At 43.7% G+C, this 25,063-nt stretch overlaps 1 protein-coding gene across 1 annotated transcript in view; it reads right to left on the bottom strand.

Moving 5' to 3' along the window:
* The window catches only part of PCDH19 (protocadherin 19), a 100,503-nt gene extending 76,579 nt beyond the window's left edge, over window positions 1–23,924 (bottom strand). Inside the window, exons 1-3 of the mRNA XM_005614326.4 lie at window positions 20,893–23,924; window positions 17,974–18,114; window positions 16,949–17,276 (exon numbers count right to left, since the gene is read on the bottom strand). Of these exons, the coding sequence (XP_005614383.2) occupies window positions 16,949–17,276; window positions 17,974–18,114; window positions 20,893–23,039 (2,616 nt within the window). The 5' untranslated portion in view covers window positions 23,040–23,924. The remainder of the gene's footprint in view (window positions 1–16,948; window positions 17,277–17,973; window positions 18,115–20,892) is intronic.
* Between the last annotated feature and the right edge of the window lie 1,139 nt (window positions 23,925–25,063).

Genomic DNA, 25,063 nt, shown 5'->3' on the forward strand with positions numbered 1-25,063 from the left:
AATTAATAGCTCAGAAAAATTCCTAGTCTATATAAAAATTTAATATATGATGTTTTTAAGAAGCACCAGAAAGCAGTGGGGAAGGGAAAGAAATAAACAATAAATGGTACAAAGTCAACCAGTTAACCATCTAGAAAAATATTTTTCACATTGTCACCTCCAACCATATGCCAAAATAAATTCCTAATGAATTAAAAATGTAATGAAAAAGTGAATTCATAAGTATACTGGAAAAAATGTGATAAACATAAAAATCTTGGGGCTGAGAGAAAGTTTCAATGCTTAACAGCAACAAAAGATACCACAAATTAAAGACTGCTACATTTGTCTATATAATGATCCCCAAACACTGTAAGTAAAAAATAAGCGTAAACGGAATCAAAAGTCTTTGCAACAAATGAAATAAGGGAGATATATATTTTTTCAAAGAAATACAAATTTCAACTAAAGTTAGATACCCATTTTCATCTATGGAACTAATAATTCTCCCTCCCACCCCTGCGCCCTATCCTCTCCTTTGCCATTTTCCCAAAAGGTACCCACTCTAGTTAATTTCCTGTTTATCCTTTCATACAATTTCATGCACATATAAACCAATAAAATACATATTTTCTTTTTCTCTTCTTTTTCACACAAATGATAGTGTACCTATCTATTTTTCTGAATCTCTCTTTTGTTTGGCTAACAATAAATTTAGAGATCTTTTCACATCAATATATAAAACATTCATTTTTAAAACATGATATTGCTGGACATACATATTGTTTCCATTTTTGCTATACTAAATAATACATCAATGAATAACCTTGAGTTTACATCATTATGCACATGGCCAAGCACATCTATAGGATGAATACCCTAAAAACGGAATTGCTGGGTCAGAGGGTATATGCATTTGCGATTTTGAAGGACACTATCAAATTACCCTCCATTCGACTGGTACCAATTTATACACCCTCCAACATTGTAGGAGATGGCCTGTTTCCCTATGGCTTCATCAGATTGGTGGTGATATTTAAAATTATAATAATGCTCTGTGAGTACAGTGAAATGGGCTCTTATACACTGTTGGTGGGACTGTACATTGGTACTTTTCTGGGGGAAATATCAGAAGTCTTAAAACACATAAACCTTCAGGTGAAACAATTTCACTTCTAGGGAATTTATTCTAAGGAAACAATCAGAGATCATAATGCGATTTATGTATAAGGACATCCATCATAGTGTTACTTATAATAAGACAAAAATTTAAATAACTTAAAAGGTCAAAATTAGAGATTGTTTGAGTAAAATAAATCCTACCTATAGAACAGAATACAATTCAACCACTAAAAAGTATCTTGCTTATAAATATTTTCTAATGATATAGAAAAAAACTCATGATATAATGTAAAGATGGGAAAAGAAACAGAATGATTTCAACTAAAATGATCCTAATTTGAAAACAGTAAAGACGTGGAAGATTTTTTAATTAATTCAATAACTTATATTGGGCATTTATTTTTTGCCAGGCACGGAACAGAAAGTTAATGGTGGTTGCCCCTGAGTGGTAGGATTATGGATGATTCTCCAACTTCTTCAAGTATTTCTGTACTCTTCCATTTTTTTCACAATAGAAATGAATTGATTTTATAATGAGTAACCAATAAAAACAATAACAAAAGACACTAGGACCCAGCCTACCTTTCCCCCAGAGAGCAAGAGATTTCTTAATAATTGTCAAGTAAAGATCAGATAGTATACTACAACCACTCAGTCAGGACACTAACAGATGTGTCTTCAAAGATACCAACCCATTGTGATTGCCATTTGTCGCAGGGGGCTTTTGTGTATCTATATCTCCCTAGGTGGCTCAATCTCACTCATAATGGCACTGGTAAACAGAACACCTTAGACACACATCTAATCAATTCTGTTCTTAGGTCCTAGGCAACAGCAGCCATGGAGAGTGGAGGTTGGGGAGAGCTCCAAGGTCTTTAGGCCTATCCAGGGCCCACAAGCAAGTTCAGAATCAGACCTTCACACCCATCCTATGCAGCAGCACGTTTCACGGGGCCTTCCTCAGAGCCAATACCAAACCCCCACGGACTGGCAACTGCCCATAGGATCAGAATTCAATAAACAAAAGAACTTGCTTTCAATCTTCTCATCACTTTTTGGAGTTTTACACTCACTTTAGTGGTGATGTGAATTTGCATAGTATTACATTTTACTTTTTCAGCTAGAATACTCTGCTCTATCACATTAACTTCTTTCAAATCCTGGCTTAAATTCAATTAAATATTTTAATTTCCTGGAAATTCTTTTCTAATCCGAACAATCTCATCTTTAAGCCATGCAAAAAGAAAATGTGAATTTTTCCTTTAGTTGCTTCATAATCAAGTTCCAAGTATTCTCAACGTTTCTTTAAAAGAGGACTTTTACATTAAAGAACTGAGATAGAAAAGAGAGGGGCTGGGGAGAAGGTAGTGGGGTTTTCCTTAATGTCTAGTCCCTCATCCTGTGCTCATACACACACATGCAAAAGCAACAGATATTTATTTCTATCAAATACTCCACTCATAACGTGAAAAACATATAATTCGAATTGAAATTCATCTAGTTAACTGATTGCACATATAAGAAATACAGTTCTACCGAAGGCCATCGTCTCCATTTATCCAAGGGACAGACTACAGAATTAGGCCGCAGATGTTTCCCGTAGCAGGCAAACACTTCATCTACAATCAGGGTGACATTGTACAGATGACATTCTCATCTATTAGCTATGGAGTGGGGGGTAAAGCATCTGTTTGTTTGTTTTTTTAAATGAGAATTTTCTTTACAATATCTAAATAGTTCTGATATCTACACAGGGTCACTGAATAAACATTTCGCATTTAAGTGCTGTACCTAGTATGTGAGAAGTTTATACAACCATCAATTAAGGAAGTGTCCCAAAGTATGCTAGTTTTTGTATTTATGCTGTTGCAAGTTAGGCTACTAGACGGGGAGGCAATCAAATAAACGTGACCTTCCTAAAAGGGATTGAATGCATTCCACTTTATTGAAAAAAAGAAAAAAATAGTGCATTTAGTCAAGGCTGAATTTGAAATTTTGAGCATCTTAATAACTGCCAATTCATTAATTCCCTCCTTTGTTTGTTCCAAACTGCCGGGGCTATCGTATGCCTCAGAGCCAAGAAGCCCAAACATGAAATCAAATATTAAGAAATAATAAAAAATAAAAAGACCCTCCCTCAAACTGGCTATTTGGTCCTGAAAAGGGCACTGAAAAAATATATTTTGCCAAAAGTGGCCCTTAGACAAAGCCTATATCATTTGTAAAGAATTAAAAATCTGTACAGATCACAGTTAAATATTACTATTTTAAAATCTCTCATTCTAAAAATAAAATTTATGAACCAGATGTCTAACACTGGTGAGATAAATCTACTTTTACAAGAGTATACATATGGGAAAGAAGAATGACGAAGGAAAAAATATTTTTCACAACATTATTTCTCACATTTAAAAGGTAAAGTGTAAAGAAAAGGGTTATTTTTAAACATAAACCTTCATACCTGTTATCATCTGAGAGAGACCGCCAAAAAAGGAAAAAAAGGAGGAAAATTTAGAAGGTATGATCTGATTGAAAAATGAAAATAAAGAACATAATTGATCTGCCCCTCCTTAGGATAACATAATCCCATCTATGACACCTCTTTGGTCCTTAATATTTACTCTGTAGTATAGTGGTTAACCATTTTACATAATTGTTTTCTGATCTGGAAAATAGTACATGTTCAGGGGCCGGCCTGGTGGCATAGTGGTTAAGTTCGGTGCTCCGTCTGCTTCAGCAGCCTAAGGTTTGCGGGTTCACATCTCAGTCACGGACCTAGCACTGGTCATCAAGCCATGCTGTGGTAGGGTTTCACATATAGAAAATAGAGGAAGATTGGCACAGATATTAGCTCAGCTACAATCTTCCTCAAAGAAAAAGAGGAAGATTGGCAACACATGTTAGCTCAGGGCCAATCTTCCTCACCAAAAAAAAAAAATAATAATAATACATGTTCAATGTAGAAAATTTGGGAAATTAGAAAAGTATATTTAAAAATTAGAAATCATCTGATTTCCCGCAACCTCAGATAACTCAATGTTTTGGTAATTTTCCTTTCAGTTTTTTAATATGGATATATATTTTTAAACAATAGAAATCAATCTATATATGCTGTTTTATTTACTGATTTTTTTTCAGTTAAGGTATGTTATACCATGACCATTTTTCTGTGTCATTAAATATTCCTCAAAATATTATTTTAATGGCTTCATAGTATTCTAGTAATGTATTTACCATAATATATGTAGTCATTCACATATTGATATTTAGGATATTTCCAATATTTTATTTCTATAAATTATGCTGAGATTAACACCCTTAAACATGAATTTCTAAGCAAATTTAAAATTATTTCCTTAGGATAACTTCCAGAAGAAGAAATATTAGATATTTTAGGGCTTTTAATGTGTATTGACAAATTGCCCTCAAGAAGCATTACATCAATTTCAATTCTATCAATTATATTCCATGTAGCAGTGTATGATAACCACACACTTGTCAATGTTGAATATATTTTTTTTAATCTTTCCTAATTTGATAAGTAAAAAATGACATCTTGCACATCAAATTATTGTCCGTGGTTCACTTAAGGTCATGGATTGGTGAGGAAAGAGCTGTGGAGACTTTAACTTCTATTTTATACACTCCTGTATTGCTTGACTTTTTAATAAGTATATATAGTGTTTGTAGTTAAAAGTTAATAATGGCATTCCATTGCTATTATTTGGTTGCCAAGATTAAAATATTTTCATATCTACTGGCCACTTGCACGGCTTCTTTATGAATTACCTATTTGTGTCCTTTGCCTAATTTTTATACTACAATATTTATATTTGCATAATTTTTATATTATTATTGATTTGTAAGAGCTCTTTATATATCAAGGGTATTACTTAAATGTCCCCTTACCCAAGATATCTTCCATGACTTTCTTGGAGAACCCTTATTCCTAGCAGAACATGTATCCTTTACCCTTCTTTATTTTCCTCCATATCACCACCCAACATATTATATATTTATTTGTTTATTTGTGCCCATAGAAATATAAACTCAATGGGGACAGGGACTTTGTTTTGTTCACTATTGTATCCCTAGCACCTTAAATAGTGACTAGCACATAGTAAGCACTCTATAAACATTTAAGAACTCTATAAACACTCTTACTATGTGACTAGCACATAGTAAGCACTCCTAAATTAATAAATATAGGTTCTTTGTCCACTTTACGAATTTAAAATATTTTCCCAGCTTATTTTGTGGTTGTTGTTTAGCTTATGATATTTTGGGATATACAGATATTTCTAAATTTTATGTAATCAGAACTGCTTGTATTTTTCTTTGTGTTCATTTTCATTGCTTTATGCTTCTGAAGTCCTTTTCAATTTCAAGATTAGATGGAGATTTATCTATGTTTTCTTCTAATAATTGTATCATTTTAGTTTTCATCTTAAAGTTTTAACTCTTTAATCCATGTGGAATTTATTTTGTCATATACTGGAAAATAAAAACATATCTTTTCCAATTGCTAATCAATTAAAAGGCACCACTTAGCGAATAATCTTTACTTTCCCCACTGATGTTTTTTTTAAAACTATGTTTAACTTATCTTGTCTCCTCAGTGACAATATAAGCTATGATATAAGCTGGTCAATAAAATCTAAAAATATCTGGTGGATGGATGAATGGGTGAATATTTTCAAGCCAAATATTTTTTGAAAAGAACCCAACTACTAAACAGTAAGTCCATTCACTAAAGTCTGGAGGCAAATCATCCTGGAGGGCCAGGCTTTACCTAGAATAAATGAATACTCTTTAAGGTCAGGGCACAATAACCACTGTAGAAACTGCATAAACTCATCAGTAACAAAACATAATTAATAACACCTGACACGCTACAAAAAGAATTGCATAGAATTGGCCCTGCTTTCAAAGAGCCCTTGAAAAATCTTCTTTAGGGGGCTGAAAAGTAAAAGAGAGCTTCCCAAGGGCTCCCCAAGTGACTTCCCCCTCCCCTGAAATAGCAGTTTACTCCCTGAAAGAAATAGATTGCTTTGTGACAGACAGTGCCCCAAATCCTGCTGAATGCAATCCGCTAGCCTCCAACATGCATTGAGTTTAATAATTCTGGAATCAAATCTACTTTAAAAGAAAATCTACCTCATTTTTGGCTCTCAAGCAAAACCCCAAGAGTCCCGTATATATGGATCCTGTAGGGCTCAGTTAACTGCCTATGGCCTGAAATTAAAAATAACAACAACAAAAACACATGTTTTTATTGAATTCTGGTTCTTTGATGATTATCTATAGCAAACAGCAAAATGAGCAAAGCCATGGTGAACTGCCTCTCGTGCCAACAAATGCCACAAAGAGAATGACAATCAGTGAAATATATTGTTAAGCACGAATAGTAGCTAAAATATTTATCTCTGTTGCAAGGTATTAAAATGAGAAAACTTTCAAAGTGGAAGCTTCAAGCAATTGCATTAGAAGTTGAATAATTTGGTTAGACTGACCTTAGAATAGAATAAAAAGCTGCTTATTTCCATAATGTTGGCCTTCAACAGTATGAAAGGTTAGATAATTTATCATGATATACAAAACAGTTCCCAAGAATATCTAACTTAAAAAGGAGATCTCGGTGACTTCCAGCTCTGTGAATTTTTAGGTAGCATGATAATCAACATAATTTATATTTAAGTGAATTTGTGTTCTTCTGAAAGGTCTAGTTTGCCAGACAAGAGAAGTGTATCTCCTACTCACCCCTAACAAGCACAGAAGCAAGGTTATATAGTCACTGCTGCCTTCAGACAGAACTCACATTGGACAGGGAAACCTATTTGAATGGGGAGGCCTTGGAGTTTTGACATACACACTCACATCTCACGTTAGACACAGAATATGTCCTCCTCATTTAAAAGCTAAAGGGCTGCACCTATTGTGTCACCTGTCACAGCTAAGTCCCTTACCCTCAATACCACCCACAGAGTAGCCATTGTCATCACATGGACTCAAACCTTAATGCAGTCAGCCATATGAAGCCCTTCAAACCAAAGCCGCAAAATTCACAGAATTACACTCAGCGCTGCAAAAGAACCTGGAGAGCCCCTAACCCAATCTCCTCACAGAATTGTTTCAAAATTGATGCAGTTTGGCATCTGTTTGGATTTTTGAGAATTCTCAACATCTTGGAGTCTGGTTTCCTTAGGAATAATAGATTTCAATGAACTAAAGCTCCTCTTTTATGAGGTTTTTAATTCTGTTTCATCTGTTTTGCTGGTGACCTTCTCCCCTATCCTAGAATCATAGATTTTTAGATTGTCATCTTTGAGAACACAGTGACTCAAGGGGACACACATTAAAGATAACTGTCCTGATGGAGTTTGCTAGGCTCAAAGGGTGAGGAGAGCAAGGTATTGCAAGTGTCACACACATTATTTGATCCCATGCCTCCAAATATGATACCATGTACAGCCACAAACCTTTGCAGTTCCAGATTTTTCTCCACCTTCCATGATCTCTTCTTGAGGGTGCCAGATGATCAGGTGTACAAATACTGAGCCCCTTGATGTCATTCTAACAATGCCCAGTGCCATAGTATTGATGGCTTACCAGTTTTATAAAGTTTTGCTCTGTCAGGTCACTATACGACGTATAGTTTCTGCAAAAGCAGTTTAGCTTTCTTTCCATTTCAGGAATTTCCTTATTGTATTTATTACTGCAACAAAGCACAGGCCTTTTTCCACTTCTAAAGAATTACCAGTAGAGGCAAAATTAGAAAGAGTGACCTAGAGGTGTAAGGACACACATCCCATTAGCAAGCTCACAAGCCACATAGAAAATTGATGTTTCATATGTAGCATTTCAGACTTGTTTCTAAAGAACCATAACTATCATAAATTGTTTTGCAATTAAAAAATCAGACAAAATCCCACTATGAAAAAGCCATTATTTAATACTAATACCATCATGTTCTCTCCCCTAAGCTCTTAGGAACAAATGTTGCCATTAGCATACTCCATCACTCGAAAGTCTGTACTTGAGAAAATGGAAATGCACTAATTAAAGAAATGACCAGTACAGCAAGATCAAAGTCAATGCCAGTCTTCTGAGTGCGGCGTGCCTGTGTCCTCACCATGGCCTGTGTGCCTGGCAGCACAGAGGAGGAAATCAGCCTTCCAATAAGCCATTCACCATTAGCTACAGCCAGATGCCTCTGCTCAGCCCTGCATTTCCAGAGCCCTGCATCCCTCAAGTATGTCAAGTTTCAAACATGAATGCTAGATTGTAGATATCTTCGGTTGTAAAAAAAAAAAAAAGTTGCTCAAAGGTTAAGCCAGTCCCTCTGAATGCAGTCTGATCTAGTCTCCCTACTCATACGTCTCACTTAGAAAAGATATGGTTTTATAGCAAAGTACTTGTTCACGTAGGCAGCCCAAACCAAATTCCCTCAAGCCAAGTGAATTAAAGAGGAAGAAGAAAGCTTGAAACAGACCTAAGCCCAAAAGAGACAAAAAGAGAGACTGAGCCTCAGAAAATAATTTCCAAGGAATTGAAATTCCCTATAAGGTTTTCTTAAGCTGGGTTGCATACACAGCAATGATTATGTGGCTACTTCCTACTCAGAGCTCTCAATTAAAAATAGTCCCCGGGACATCTGTCCCTGGGTTATATCAAATTGGGGTGCCGTGGCCTCACATTTGAGGGGATCACACCCTGTTGTGACTAAGCTCATAAGCATTTCCTCAGGGAAGCAACCAGCAGAGTGTCAAAGGGTGGGGACAGAGGCTCTGAGGACCTAAGCTCATAGACATGTATACAATCAGGCCAGCCCGTAAAGGCTCCATCACCACAGCAGCAGAATAGTGGTTGAGAGAAGCATATAATGCTCTTTCTCTCCTACACACACACACACACACACACACACATATTCCCCTAAAGGGAGAGTCTGGCCTTTGGATTGAACTTATCTTCCTGCCAACTTACACAGGGAATCCATTTTGTTCGGAAGAGCAAACTACACAATCTGAGAAGAGGTGCCCTTCATGCTCTGGAAATCAAATTTAGGAGTGAAAATAATCCAGAAAGCAAAGACGGCCAAGGCCAGTGCTGGTGGCAGTGAGAGAGAGCAGCTTGCCACAGAACAGCGGCCAGATGGGGCCCGGTGGGGGAAGCTGAAAACTGGCCACCCTGGCACTCAGAGACTTAATGGAGCATCCGAAGACTACGCACATCAAGGCAGTGCTTAAGCATCTGACATGAGGAAGCCCTGGTGCTAGTCCATGAACACTGAGCTCAAGGAGAACACAGGCTTTACCCCAAGCTTCTTGCCTGCTTCAATCCCAAATAATCTGCTTGAAACTCAAGATAGCTGCCCCTAACACCCGTCTGTCTGTCAATCTGTCTAGCTCTCACTCTCGTTTTTTTCTTTCTGAAAAGTAATTTTCTCCCTCCCCAAAGGCTGAATTCAAAGGAAAACCTAAGAGAGCCCTTTCATTTTCCAAAGTAGTTCCCAGGCTCTGCTCAATCCAGGAAACCCTTATTGATTTGGGGAGCTTTCAGAACCTGGGGCAGCAAAGTGAGAGCCATCTCTCTTAGGAGTGAGGTCAAGAGGCTAAGAGAAAAAGCACCAAAAACCTTCTGGATGGGCTTCTTGTCCTTCCAGCCATAGACTTATGAAAAGTGGAGGGAGAGGAAAAGGATGGGAAGAGAATAGCTGTAACCTTTTATTTAATTTTTTAAAATCTGGAGCAAATATGAAATGCTAACATTTGTTAAATGTGGGTGATATGTATCTATCTCCTCTGGACTCCAGGTGTTTTAAATGTTGCATAATTACATTTTTTAATTAAGTGAAATTCAACCAGGAAGACTAAACAGTGAGAATTTAAGGGAATAATGAATTAGTCCACCTTCCAAAGGTTTTATAAATCTTGCCATCCTGAGGAATCTCACTTTAAGCAAACGAGAGACATGAAAAATCCAGACTTACAAAGGAGATTGGTCAAGAATTGGTTATTCACATTATACAAGGGTTCTTTCCTTTATGAAAGAATTCACCACAGCGTTTCTATAAATATGGAATGCCATATTTAATGTGGTTAATATGGGGTCCAATTTACAAAACAAACACTCGCTTGCAGCACAGCTTTTCAGGAACAAAACTACCGTTCAAAGGCATTTCCACAGGTCTTCCTGTGGAACCCAAGCAGGTTTTCTGTTATGTGAAAGAAAGCACTTCGCAGCTGCACCAGAGGAACTGCTGTCAAGCAAAATGGAGTTCAGTTTGGCCCCAAATGTTGTGTGCCTGGGCGAGTCATTTGCCTTCTCTGTAACTCCATTTTCATGATTATAGAGTGGAAATACTGGTCTCTTCTGAGACGTCTTCCAGGAATGCTGTGGAGCCGTGTGGTTCTAGCCAACATTTTAAAGCAAAATGCTGAATGACAGCAAATGAGATTTCCACATGGGAACCCAAGTTCTTGGAGCTGGCAGAGCTGTTCCCGCAGCTGCAGGACTCTCCTCACCATTCCTTGGGGGGACACAGGGAGGCGCTAGCAGCCTAGGTAAACCCACTGGAAGCAGAGTGACCCTCACCATGCAGCCCACACAAAAACCACTCGTAACTACACAACAGCCAAAGAGGAAATGTAACTTGAAGAGCATTTCCCTCTACAAACAACTGATCCTCTGGGACTTTCACTTCAAGCCTCTCAATTGTTCGAAGTAAATGAGGCTGACATTAAAGGCCAGCCAGTCACACATCAAGAAATCAAGCCTCCTCTCAGTGGGGGGAAAATGGCCGCTCCAGAGCCAGCCTCCCACCTCTCACACACAGGCCTCTTGTACAAATGGCTTCATTTACCCACATCTGAGACACTCGATCCAGCCAAGCTTGGCCTCCCCTAAGCCCTGGAAGCTGAGATACACATGCAGAGGGGTCAACATCTGAAACTCCAAGCAGACGCCTCAAATCCACTGCAGCGCCATAACTGAAAGACTTCAGCTTTGCCAGGAGGTGACTTCATCCTTTTTTAGTCCTCTAACTCCCAGCAAGCAATCCCCCAAGCCTCTAACTTCAGCCTCTGGGCGTAGTATACCAAAGCCATGGCAAGAGTAGGGCAAGGTTAGGGGGGGAGAAGTCTGCAGCTCCTCCTGCGTTATAAGACTGACTGACAATCAGAGAAAAACCAGGTGGGGCTACTGGGACCCAAAGCAAGTGGTCCTCAGATAAGAAGAATTCCAAAGCCTCAGAGCCTTCTATGGAAAATATCCTGGCTCCAGTCCCCTAGGGAGAGAAATCTCAGGATCATTAGCAAGCGCTCTAGCTGAGCTCAACTTTAGTGAAGGTGTATAGGGAGAGAGGTGATCTCTAAGGTAACCAGTTAATTGCCAATAAGGAATGATAATAATAAATTAGCAAATACTAATGTAAACTAGCTCAGTTCTGCGGCAGTTGCATGGAGACGACAGAGGAACAGTTTATTCTGGAACACATCTTGCAAGCAGATCCCCGCTGGGAAACTCGCTGCCTGGGCTAGATGTGAAACGGGCCAGTAAAGACACAATATAGGCAAAGGTGGCCCTAGAATGTCTACTAGTAGAAGTGGAGCCTTTGATTTTTTAAGAAAACTGGAGTGAGCACGCTTGAAAAGATGTGGGCTGCACTGTTTTCCATTTCTTCCTTCTGCAGCCTGAGGGTTAATTTGGACCCTTAGGGATAAGACTTGGATGGTTCCAAGACCCTGTCATAACAAGGAAAGTAAAATAAAAAATGCTCACTGAAGGATTTGTAGGTTTGTTTCAATTGCAGGTTGTGCTTTGTGTCATTTCCTTGCTATACAAACCAGCCCCATCACACCTATTAATTTACGAGTGATTTCTGAATGTGACATCTGATAGGTTTGTGGCTGCTTTTCTAGTTCCTTAGCCCAGAGTTTCACTCAAACCACTCCAAATCCCTAACTTTAAAACTCTGTTTTAGGGATTAAAGCATGCTGAGCTATTTCTCACTTCTTCTTTTTCTTCAAAGCCTAACTGATGTTTTAATTTCATAATTTGCACTAAGATAACACGCATTGAGACTTTCTGTAGGATAATTAGAAGCATTCATTTTGGTCTGCTCCATACATCCTTGTTCTGCAAACTCTTCCACAGCTACTACACTGCTACTTATGCAACTGCTCTGTGTGTGACCACAGCAGAGTGCACACATACGCTTAGGATGTCTCATATCAAAGACATTACAGTTTGCTAGTGAAAAGTAGAAAAACAGAAAGAGAGAACTCAAGATTGAGTTGGAACCCTAAACTCCTATGCACCTATATGACTAGAATTCTGGAAGCGCTTGCCATCTGTCACTCTTAGAGTTGTCAGCTCAGAAATATCTGACATTAGAAAACTAAAATTAAAAAATACCTCACCAAAGAGACTGGGTGTTTGGGCTATTTCACCCCTCCTGAAGGCAGGAAGAGGTCCCACCCAAGTCTCCATTCCCAGTAAAGGAAATGAACTGTATTGTTTTCCTCCAACAATGACCACTGCCTGGGTGACAGAAAAGGTAATGCAGGAGTGCTAATGTACAAAGAAGTAACACTTTCCAGCATCCAGAGGTACCCAGTAGGCATGCCTCCATTCCATAAGATTGGAAGAAAAATTATTTGCTATACTAAGGAGCCCCTAAAATAATTGAAATATTTTTTTAAAACGTTAGCAAACTGACAACCTACTTTCTCTCTTCTCCATTCTTTGTCTTTCAACCTCATTTCCTCTCTCTTCACTCTCCCCCCCGACACACTCATACACACACACACACACACACACACACACACACACACACATTCACTTACACATACACTAAGTCTATGGACTAAGTGAACCAGGATGCCAAGGACTGCAAATCCCACCCTTCAATTTAAAATAGTTAAGAGATACTTGACATCACTAATTCTACAAAAGTCTTCCTCTAATTCTACAAAATTCTACGAAAGTCATCATCCACTTTCCTTCTTCAAATTTGTGTACAAAACCACAAAATCCACATAGCTGATTTCCTGCCCAACATCAGAGGGCAGGTGAATACTATACAACTCTAGGCACGATGATCTCTGTAATACTAAAGGCCGAGTTGCAATTCTCTAGACTAGTGCTCCATTCCTTTTACCTTGCCTGCCTAACTACATTTAAAGTCACTTCCCTTTGGTTTCTAGAGCCAGCAGTGTTCAGATGTGGCTAGGTTTGTACAATGATGCAAAAGTTACCCTCAAATCAGCACAAAACCTTGAGAGCTCAACAGTAAATCTCCATATAAACGATGGCCAGGCTGCCATGGAAGGAGGAGAAGGGGGGTACTGAGGAGCCTACAAATTAATACTGGTTGGAAACGCTCTTGTATTGCTTGCAGGGAAATCACAGGGGTGATCTTAGCTCCTCAACTAGACTGTGAACTCTCTGAGGGCAGAAGCTATTGCTTATATTTATTTGGGATCCCCAGGGGACCTCCCACACAGCTCAGCACATAGTGGATACTCAAACAATGCTTACTGATTTGATCTAATGCCATGGTGATAAACTTCACTGTGTGATGGAGTGCTGGGAGGGAAGCAGTTCTGACTCCTCTATAACACCATTGTGAGTAAGTCCTGTATCTGACTCCGCAGCTAAGGAATGAAGTGGGTTCGTCACAAGGTAGTCCAGCAGAGGAACCTAATGTGTAGCAACTTTTGGTCCCAATCTGAAGAGTAAGAATGTAACGTATGCTCAGGAAAGAGATGTTACCCTGAATTGAAATGACCTGTTTACTTGCCTGTCTCTCTGTAAGCTCCCTGGGGTCAAGGAGCAAGTGTTTTATTTTTGTATCCATGGCAAGTAGTACAGTGTCTGGCACATTCTAAGTGTGCAATAAACGCTACTGGGTTGAATAAATGAACAAATAAAGAATGGTTTAATGAAATAATATAAAGAAAAATGTAAGTGACATCATAAGATTTAATACAGAAATTTCCATAGACTCTTATCTTTATCACACTATAGTACGTATCACTCTGTGCTATAATTGCTTAATAAATGTTAGTTTCTTGGATGGATTAATTAATTAATGAGGAAAATGAAAAGAAAAAATAGGAAAGATATCAAGATATTACTATCGTAGGAATGAAAAATATCCGATTGTACCCCATAGCAGCATTTATCACTCTGTACTGCAAATAACCTATTTGTATGCCTGTCTTCCCCATTAGAATGTGCATTCTGTGATATCGGAGACCATCTTTTTCATTTCTCTAACACCAGAGCCTAGAGCAGAACCTTACAAAGAGTAGACACTCAACAAATACTAGTTGAATGTATGAATCAATCATTTTTGCTCTCTCATAGGTTTCACCGTACCTAGGTATTTTACCTAGTCCATGTTCAGGGACCTCTGGTATGAGAAAAAGAAAAGGAGAAGTGTCATCTTCCCCATGAAGGACTTTGTGACAGATGCTTGGCTGTGAGTAGGTCTCTCCCCTTTCTGAATGGATTTGTCAGTTGAACTCTCCAGGACTGCATATTAGAAACACACACTTAACCTCACTGTGTCTAGTCCATGCTGTCTTGGATCTGACTAGCCCTAGACACTAGATCTGTGTGATTTTCTTAAATAAGGAAAGCATCTGGCTTTGTGAGTCAGGTATAGGATCAGAATTCAGACTTCAAATGGCTTTTCTAAATAATTAAAGCATTACTTTGTTTCATTCTACCCAAGGAAGAATCTCAGAAAGAACACCAAGATCTTAGGTAAACCATGCAGACATACTCATATGTCTCCTGCTCTTTCCAAGTATCTCATAGACACTGGGGCTCATGTTTTTCTAGTGCCTTGAATTGATTGCATAAATAATCATCAAGCCCTCAGGATTCAATCCTTCTGTCCATGTCCACAAGCAACAGCGGTCAGCACCTGAACCCACAACCTTGGCATCTTTTACCCCAATTGTTTAAATGTCCAACATGAATACTCTAACCACACCACTCTGTAGGTCTTATCTATATAGAACCAGGCTAAATTCCTCTTTGGTCATAAGTGTCTAGGGAGTCACACTTAGGTGTGCAGGTCGTTACAACCGTGATTCTCCAATTACTGTCTAGTGAAGAGATCTGTGATTTAGGGGGCACCTATGTGTCAGACCCTTTACATTTCACAATATCATATTACTCCTTGGACCAACCTTGCATGGTAGATGTGCCCATTTTGTAGATGAGGAAACAGAGACTCAAAGGGATTCCATAGCAAGAGGTGTCCCCCAGAGTCAAAATCATGGCCTATCTGATTCCACTACATAGCTCTACCTCTCCCTCTCCATTGCTGAACTCTTGGTGGTCCACAAGTAGTCCTCCAAAAATTCTATGGTCTAGTCCCTAGTAGTATTCACTGACATTCATAATTATAACTGAGCCTACCTAGCATAATACTGGATTTTCAATAAATCCTTATTTATAGGTTTATAGATTGAAAATATTGGTGGTTTTGTTGCTGGCAGATTATCATCAGTTTCTCATTAAAAGCACTGCTGTTTGGTGCCATTAATTCTAATGAGAATTATTTTTCAGGAACTAGGAGAAACAGTCAATGCAAGTGGTCCTAAAACTCTTTGCCCTATGAAATTGATACAAATACTACGAGACTATTTTATATCCATCAGCCCAAGTATGTCAGGCTGAATTATTTCTGAGCTAGGAAGGTGTCACTGAAACAGCACTTGCCAGAGAGTTACAGAGCCCTGAGATCTAGTCCTCTCTCTCGGTGTCCTGTTCCATGAGTCTGAACAAGTCCCTTAGCATCTCTGGACCTTCATTTCATCATCTACTGAAGGGCAATCTACTAAGATACCTGACTGTGAGGCTCAAAAGAGACAATGGTTGCAACGGTGCTTCGAAAAATATGGAAGTGCTCTCCAAGTATGCAGTCTTCCTTTCATTAGTGGCCCGGAAGAGGGCATATGCCTCCCAGTGCATCAAATTTCCAACCAAAGAGGGACTTAAGCTATTCATAGAAAAATGAAATCAACTTAAGACTGTCATTTATAGTCTTCCACCCAGTCGCCCAATGACCATCATCCACATTATCATCCTACTACCCTGAAATATTTCAATAGCCAGAAAACAATGGACCACATAGTGTTAAAGAAAAAATACTTCTATTTGAAAATATTCATTTCCAGTAAATGGAAACAGAGCTAACTCAAATACATAGTTAATTCTTGAAATTTTCATTATTAGTGACAATTTCAACCTCTTCATTTGCCAAATGTCACCATAAGGGCTACCAAGAAATGGCAAAGTGCCTCTTTTATTGTTTTGTTTGCCTCCCCTTGACCAGTCCATCTATATTCTTGGCAAAGCATGTATATGGCCAAAGAAAAAGCATACGGGAGCTTCAGGAGGCTAAATCACTCACACACTGGGACATTGGCCCCTGAACATTCTAGGGTTCATCCATCTTTAACACTACTTGTTGACTCTTTCTCAGCCACTTTAACTGTACTACGGGTCTCACTGTCTGGCAAGCATGCCGTGTATCTGCCACAGGTGGAGCCAATTCATATTGTGCCAGAATACCATACAGGGATTCCAAAGGCTTAGATCCCTTGAGCTCCCACTCCCAACATTCACCCCTACAAAGGTCCCGTACGTTGGGTTACCCTTTGACCCAAGAAGCACGGGTAGCAAACCCTGACTACGGAAAGAGGCTTAGGCAGAGTTCTCCCCACCCCTGCCAGGGGACATGCCAGCATAGAGGCCTATGGGGTCCAGGGAGCAGCAGGGGTAAGAGGTCTAGGTGGACCTCACAGAGCCGCTTAGCTGTACTCACCTCAGGCAGAGGCACACCGTTGATGATCAGGTCTGGCTGCTGGGGGCCCTGGCTGTTGAAAGAGTGATGATAGATGTGGTTGGCGCTGGTATTGCGGGTGTTCTGATTCTCCACATTCAGAAAAGTGCTCTCAGAGCGGCGGCAGCCCAGGGGCAGTGTTTGCTGGTGGTAGTCGAAATAGTTGAGGGATGAGGTCAGGGAGGAGCAACTGACAACATTCATCTTGTCTGTCTCCTCCACATCCCGGGGTACCAGGCGGATGTCATTCTTACTGATTTTTTTCTTCTTGCTTGATTTCTTTTGATGCCCATAGGAGTACTCAGCGATTCTATGTGACAGAAAAGGCAGCATGTATCGCTAACGCCCTCCCAAACCACGCATTGATTAACAAACATTAAGCACCTCAAAGGGTTGTACCCCATCTCTGCTCCAGCTTCTTATTCTGGCGCATTACATCATCGGGTTTCTCCCTGTGCTTTTTACATGCGAAAACAAGCTGAGGGCCATACAGTTTTCATATTAAACATAGTAACCTCCCACTCCCCCCCCCCCCAAAAAGTTTCTATACTTTGGATTTGGAATTTCTCATTCTAAGTGGCCATTTAGCAAGGGTGGGGGGACAGGGAAAGTTGAGCCTATGGGAGAGAAAGCATGAAAATGCTCAAATCTGGAGCTTCCCTGGAACCCAGAGGAACTCCTGGGTGAAATAAGAAGCAAGTCCTAATTTAACAGAAGAGGAGATGGAAGGAAATTAAAAAAAAAAAAAAAAAAAACCCTTTCCAGTTACTCCAGGCATTTGCCATGTGGCAAACACCCTCAATCACTTCCTCTATGATTGACCTGATCAGTTTTGGACTAGGGTAGGAGATCAGACCCCGTCCTTCAACATATCCTCAAGTCCTCTCCTCCACACCCTCCTTCCCCCTGCCTTAGCCCTGCTCCCTTCTACTCCCCACCCCATCCCCTCCTCTCCTAGAGAAATCTGATAGCCAAACCCATTTGAATGAGGGGAAATGCCTTTTTACCTCTTTCCCCTTAGGCTCACTTTCTCCTCTGCCTTTTTGTCTTGCTCCTCGCTAATGGGAGAAACCGAGATGCAATGCAGACACTTGCTGTTTTGTCCTTTTATAAAACAGCCGAGGAGACAAGTGATGGTTAAACAATTACTGCAAAGGAATTTAAAGGTTAGTGCATTCAGCATCCTTCTCCATTCAGGTGTACCTACAAGCAGCTGTGCTGCAACTGGAACATAAAGAGCTCAATTTAATTAACACTGACACAGGCCCAGCAACGTGCACCAAAGACACCAAGCATTAAGAGACTTGTCAAAAGAAATACATTAAAATGTAGCCAGATTCTCAGTCATTTATTACTTTGCACATAATGAATCAGCTTATTGTTTGGAAATTCAATTTCTAGGCAATAATCAGCAAAACAGTGTTAATAAGTAATACAGGTTGATCTTTACAAGGGAAAGACTGTGCCTGTATTTTCACTCGACAAGGCTAATTGTCTGAATACAAAAAGGAAGTCCAATTCAAGCAGCAATTGCAGATCATCTCGCAAGTCTCATAAATGAATGCATTTGAGGAAGAGGCTCTGCAGAAGCTGAGAACAAGAAACCTCTGCCTAATACATGGAAAGACAAGCTCTTGAACTTTAGGTTTCTAAGAAGTCTGAGCAGACGGGGAGATTGCATATCTCCAGAGGCAAATTCTTGCTCTGTCCCAGGGATCTTCCTGAGCTGAGCAGTTGAGTTCCCCTCACCCTTTCTCTCTGTGCTCAGGCAGACTTGCAGCGATGGCAAGCTGATGTTACTGGGGCTTGGGAGCAGATAAAATCCCAAAGACCCCAGGACTAGGGTTGATTTTCTTTTCTAATCTGTTTACGGAATCAATGGGAAGTTCTAATCATTTTGTTTACCCTTGATGGGTAAGTTTGGCAATGCCCCGTCCAATTATTCAGCTGAGGCATTCATCGCAACCCTTTCTGTATTGACCAATTATTTAATTAAACTGTACTTCATTAATCTCAAACCATCACAGGGAACAGGGCTCTTTTCAAATACACATGTGAGTGAAGTTAGAGAACATTGAGATTTGCCTCTTTTTTTTTTCCAATTCAAATGCTCTGCTCCCTGTTTTAATGATCTCTCTGGCAAGCTCATGGAAAGAGCTCTCGCTTCTAGTCATACATCACCAAGAGGTGGCAAAGCCTTCAATATCTTTATTTCAAACTGATTTCTTCTTCACCAAGGAAAGGGTCTTGTGCCTTTACTTTATGCTGAGGAAATGCTTTAGAAGAGTCCCCTCTATCATTATCTCCATATAAATAAAATTTTATAGACCCCGCATTTTTCTCCTATAAAAATCGCCACTGGCAGTCACAGGTTTCAAAGGTAAGAGCAATATTAATTTCCATTTCTCCCATCTGAAATGACTCGGAGCTGAAGGAAAGAAAAGTCACGGCCATTTCACTAGTAACAGGATTAAAGCATTTATGAGGCATTGCAGCTGCTCTTTTATGGCACCTGATTGATATTCATGTGTGGTTAGCATTTGTCTACTAACTTGTGTAACGCAGAGAATAGTAAAAGGGAAACAATAATTGCATGGCTGTTACATATTCAGGGGACTCTGATTCACAGAAGTGTGCATTTCAAATGGTGTCAAATACAAATCGGACCTACAGAAACATATTTTGACTGATTAACATGCAAGCACAGATGGCTCAAAAGACACACTGGATGTGTAGGTGTGTTGGAAGCACACACACCTTGGTTGGAAATAGCAGCATCATTCATTTTCAGCAAACTAAAGAAACAACTTTTTTTCAACCGTTTCGATAAGACACTGCTGGAAAAAAATTACATGTATCATCCTAAATTAGATTTTAGAAATACTTAGAATTAGTTGTTCTATCCAATTGTAAGGAAGGGCTTCAGCAAGACCCTCTAATGTTCTTATCAGGAAATCTTTTAAAAAAAATACTACACATCATTCCAGTTTACACATTTCTATTCCCCCACACACACACACACACACAAACACACATCTTGCACACAGTTCAAAGAAGGAAATTCTAACACAATAGCTCATAGTGACATCCACTGGTAGGGACTAGATCTTAATGCCACAGCAGATACCCACATTAGAGGAAAGCACTATCAACTCCAGAAGATTGCTATTTTTACTGAAACACCTGGATGCAAAGTCTTGTCCCTCATTGGGATGTTTGGTCTCCACTCCACCAACCAACCAGATATTTGAAAACACAGATGACTGGTAGAATTTCACTTTACATAGCCAGATCTTTGGGAACTGGATACAAAACAAGCCAAGAACACACTAAAAAACACTAATTACCTGCTTCCCCACACATTCCTGTTCTCTCTTCCCTAAACTCTCTGTTTTCTACCTTAGATTCCCACTCACAGGCTATCTTCAGAGTTTCTCTCTACAACAGGATGGGGCAGCTGCCAGCCCTCCCTCTCCTTTCAGCACCTGCCCCCAAAACACTGTCCCCCAAAATCAAGTTGTGGTACTTGCTGGTTCTGCTGAAAATCAATCAATCTCCCTCCCTTTCTCTCCCTCTCTCTGTCTCTCTCTCTCTCTCCCTCTCTCTCTCTCTCTCTCTCTCATTTTTTTCTGCCATAACTTCACAGAGACAGCTGTGCAAATTTTAAAACGATAATTGCTTTTCTTCTCATCATCATTATGTGACAGAATCCATTCTAACAGTAAGTGATTGTCTTCCAGCAAATTGTCAGATCAAAAGAATTGATCAACTTGTACTGCCACAAACTTTTCCTCCCTCCAAAAAGAAGCGCTGTAGGTATGGTGCATGCATTTAAGTAGGAAACGAAAGCACTGGGATTTTCACACAGAGAGACAAATAACACCTTATTCATCCAAGACAAAGAAAGAAAGAAAAGTTGGCTCTACCTGCAGTTGTAGGTCCGGATCTCTTTGTTGTCTCGCTTGCACTTAATTGCCACGAAGATCATAGTGACAAAGAGGATGCCGGCAATGGAGCCCAGGGCAATAATGAAAATCAGGGACAAGTTCACCGAGCCCATTGACTCTTGGGCGTCCAGAGCAGGGGACAGGTAGATTAGGACGAGCGCAGAGGCGGAGAGAGACGTCTTGCCGTGGTCGTGGGCCACTACAATAAGCTCATAGGAAGCCTTGGAGCTCTCGCCGAAGGTGCGAGTGGTTCTGACTTCGCCATTGACCTGGTCTATTTCAAAGAAGCCGCGGTCGCCCTCGGTCATGTCGTAGGTGACCCGGCCGTTCTCGCCCTCGTCGTAGTCGTCTGCTTTGACAACGGTCACCAGGTAGCCTATGCCGGAGTTGCGGGGGATGTAGACCTCGGCGGTGCCGTTGATCAAGGGTGGGGCCGTGATGACCGGGGTATTGTCATTGACGTCGAGGATGATGACTCGAACCGTGGCGTTGCTCTGCAGCGAGGGCAGGCCGCCATCCTTGGCCAGCACCTTAAATTCGAATGCCTTGGTCTGCTCGTGGTTGAAAGATCGCAGCGCGTAGATGTCACCCGAGTTGGGGTTGATGGAGACATAGGTGAAGACAGGCATGTCTCGCACCTGCGACGGCACGATCTGGTAGGAGACACTGCCATTGAGACCCAGGTCGGGGTCTCGGGCAGACACAGAAAGCAAATAGGCGCCGGGTGTGTTGTTCTCCTGCACAATGACCTGGTAGTAGGGCTTAGAGAAGTGCGGGTGGTTGTCATTCTCATCGGTGATGCGCACAGTAAAGGACTTGGCACTCTGCAGCATGGGCACGCCGCCGTCACGCGCTTGGATCGTGAGGTTGTACTGGTCGTGTTGCTCCCGGTCCAGCCGTCCGTCCACCAGGATAGTGGAGAAGCTCTCATACTCCTGCAGCCGAAAGGGCACGTTACCCAGCAAACGGCACTGCACGCGCCCATTGAGGCCGGAGTCACGATCAGACACCCGCACCAGTGCAATCACGTAGCCCGGGGGGGCGCTCTCGCTCACCTCCACCAGCTCGCTGTTGACCGACAGCAGGTTGATGACCGGCGGGTTGTCATTGGTGTCCAGAACGCTGACTGTGACCTTGCAGTGTGCCGGGATGGAGTTGGGCCCCAGGTCCTTGGCCTGCACGTCCAATTCATACACGTGGCCCTCTTCATAGTCTAGGGCACCGGTGACCGTGACCAGGCCGCTGTGCGGGTCAATTTGGAAGAGCTCTCGCGTGCGGTCGTTGACGTAGCCGTAGAATGAGTACACCACCTGGCCATTGGTGCCCTCGTCTGGGTCACTGGCGTTGAGGCGGATGACGGGCGTGTTGGGAGGTGAGTTCTCTGGTACGCTCACCGCATAGGTGGACTCGCCAAACACCGGGTTGTTGTCATTGGAGTCAGTCACCTTGATGCTAAGGCCAACAGTGCCCAGGTGCGGCGGATCGCCGCCGTCGAGTGCAGTGATTCGAAAGCTGTAGTGCGACTGCGTCTCGCGGTCCAGGCTCTTTTCCACCACGAGTTCGGCAAAGCGTGAGCCGTCTCCGCGCGTCTTGATCTCCAGACCGAACAGCTCATTCGGCGTGAGCTCATACGTCTGCACGCCAAAGCTGCCCGAGTCCGGGTCGTAGGCGCTGTCCAGCGGGATGCGCGTGCCTGGGCTGGCTGCCTCCGAGATCTCCAGCTCGATCTGTGCCGCCGGGAAGCTGGGCGCGTTGTCGTTCAGATCCTTGATCTCCACTTTAATCACGCAGATCTCCATTGAGCTGGACATGACCTCGAGCGAGATGATGCACTTGGGGCTCTGGCGGCACAGCAGGTCGCGGTCAATCTTCTGCTTGGTGACCAGCAAGCCCGAGCTGGGGTTGATGTCCACCAGGTGCGGAGCTGAGTTGGACACCACACGGAAGGCAGAGGCCTGCCGTGGGTCCAGTGCGAAGCCCGCCTCGCGCGCGTCCTTGGCCACGTTGGCGATCACCGTCCCGGCGCGCTGCTCCTCTTCCACCGAGTACTTGAGGTTAATGAGGGCGGCCGCCTGCGTCCACAGTACGGCCAACAGCAGCAGCACCGGCAGCAGGAGCGACTCCATGGCTGCGCGGGGCTCTGCCTGGCCTCGCCTCTCCACACCCCTCCGAGGCCGACGCCGCCGGCGCTCCAGCTTCCCGCTGGCTCGGGCCGCCTGTTGCGCGCGCCCCGGGGCCCCGGAGGCCGCGGGAGGAGTCCCGCCCAGGGCGGCCCGGCGGCGCGGGGGAGACACCCGCGCCGGCTCCAATGCTGAGGTTGCGGCGGACTCAGCGAGGGCTCGCGGGGGGCCCGGGGGCTCCGGGGGGCCAAGGGAGCGCCGCGCGGCCCCGAGCCCCCTCCCTCCAGCCCGGCTACTCAGTTTTCCCCCTTCAAAGTTAGCCGGGCGCGACTGGCCGCAGCGGCGCAGGGCTGCGGATCGGAAGGCGTCTGAGCGGCCGGATCCACACGCGGCTGAGTCCCGACCGCACTTGGGGCGAAAGAGGGGAGGGCAGTGGGGGCGCAGCCTCTCAGGCACTGCCCGGTCCGCCGCGGCGCACCGGCACTGGGGCTGGCGAGCGCGTTGTCTGTGCACCTGGCATGCGCAAGGACCTCCCCCCAGCACTCCTGGCTCACTGCGGAGAGAGGACCCGCCTGGAACGCTCCCTCCGGGGTCCGGGGGGGCCACGCTGACCTTTTCGAGGCCTGTTGGGGAGAAGGGGGAATCGCAGGCGGGAGTTCGAGTTCCTGTCAAACGCCGCAACGCCCGAGTATCTGGCTGAGCCGGACAGCGGTCCCGGGGCTGGCAGAGGAAGGGGGAGGGGAGAGAGGCTGCCGAGAAGAGAGCGCGCTCCCTCGCTCTGAGACTGGCTTCGGAAAGCTTGTCGGGCGCGTCTGTCCAGGATCCGAGGTGGGCGCGAAGTCCCCCCCTTCCAACAGCACAGTTAGACTGCGGGCGTTTGCGTGTCGGAAATCGAAGTTACCAATGCAGCCCAAGCCTCCTGGTCAAGTTGTGAAAACGGGGCGATGGCAATTTGTCCAAGAAAATCAAAGTCCTGGTCTTTCCAATGGCCCGGGGGGGGGGGGGGGCGGGGAATGGGGAGGAGGGGAGGGGAAGCGACAACAGTACCGGCCAGGAGAGGCGGGGCCGCCGCCGCGCGTACCGGGGGCTTCTCCTCCTCCCCCGGTCTGGGCTGGGGTGTCGCTCCGAGGGCCGCCGCCGCCGCCGCCTCCGCCGCCGCAGCCGCGGGAGGAAACCCTCCTAGCTCAGTCGCATGTCGCTGGGGTCCGCCTCAGCAGCTGCCACGGTTGACGGTTACGTCGCCGCCAAAGTTTACTTGCGGGAGCGTCTTGATTCCATCCTCCCGGAGAGGCGCTGGCAGCGCCGCGCTGGGCTCCACTCCCTCCCGGGCACTCTCGCACTCGGGAGGTCTGTGTCGCTCTCTCTTTCTGTCTCGGGCTGTGTGTGAGTGTGTGGTGGGGGAGTGTGAGTGTGGAGTGTAAGCGAGCAGGAGTGGGAGGTTTTGGATCTCCGATGAATCCGCTCAGCCGGAATGCCGCGGAGCGCAACGTGCCAAGGGCCCGCGCCGGGCTAGGGACGCGGGTGCCAGTGCCCTCCGGGCAAACCCGGCATGGTGCGCGGGAGCTGTGCTGCCTTCTGCGCCCGCTCGTCCGTCTCCCCCCTGCGCCCTGCGCCCGCCGCCGCCGCCGCCGCTACTGCTGCTGCTGCTCCTCCCGATGCCGCAAACTACTGGCGGTGGAGTCTGGAGAAAGCCGGAGAGAGCCTGAGCTGCCGAGCCCGGCTACGCCAGGCGCTAGCCAATCAGCGCGCCGCCCAGCGGGCTTAGGGCTTGGGGCGGGGCCAAGGCTCGGGGGGCGGGGTGGGGCGGGGCGAGCCGGAAACTTACACACTGGCGGGACCAAGTGATACCCTGGCCGGCAGAGCCGGGGCGGGAGTTAGGGGAGGGCAGGGGGGCAGGCCAAGCGGGGACAAGAGGGCAAGTTGGAGCGGGGAGGGGTGCGTGCTGGCGCTGCGGCTGAGCTTCCCCGGGAACTGCGCGCCGATCGTGTTTGTAGAGATTGCAGGAAAGATGAGGATTTGATTCTCTTAGA

This window comes from Equus caballus, chromosome X, assembly GCF_041296265.1.
Source record: "Equus caballus isolate H_3958 breed thoroughbred chromosome X, TB-T2T, whole genome shotgun sequence".
Classification (NCBI taxonomy): Eukaryota; Metazoa; Chordata; class Mammalia; order Perissodactyla; family Equidae; genus Equus; species Equus caballus.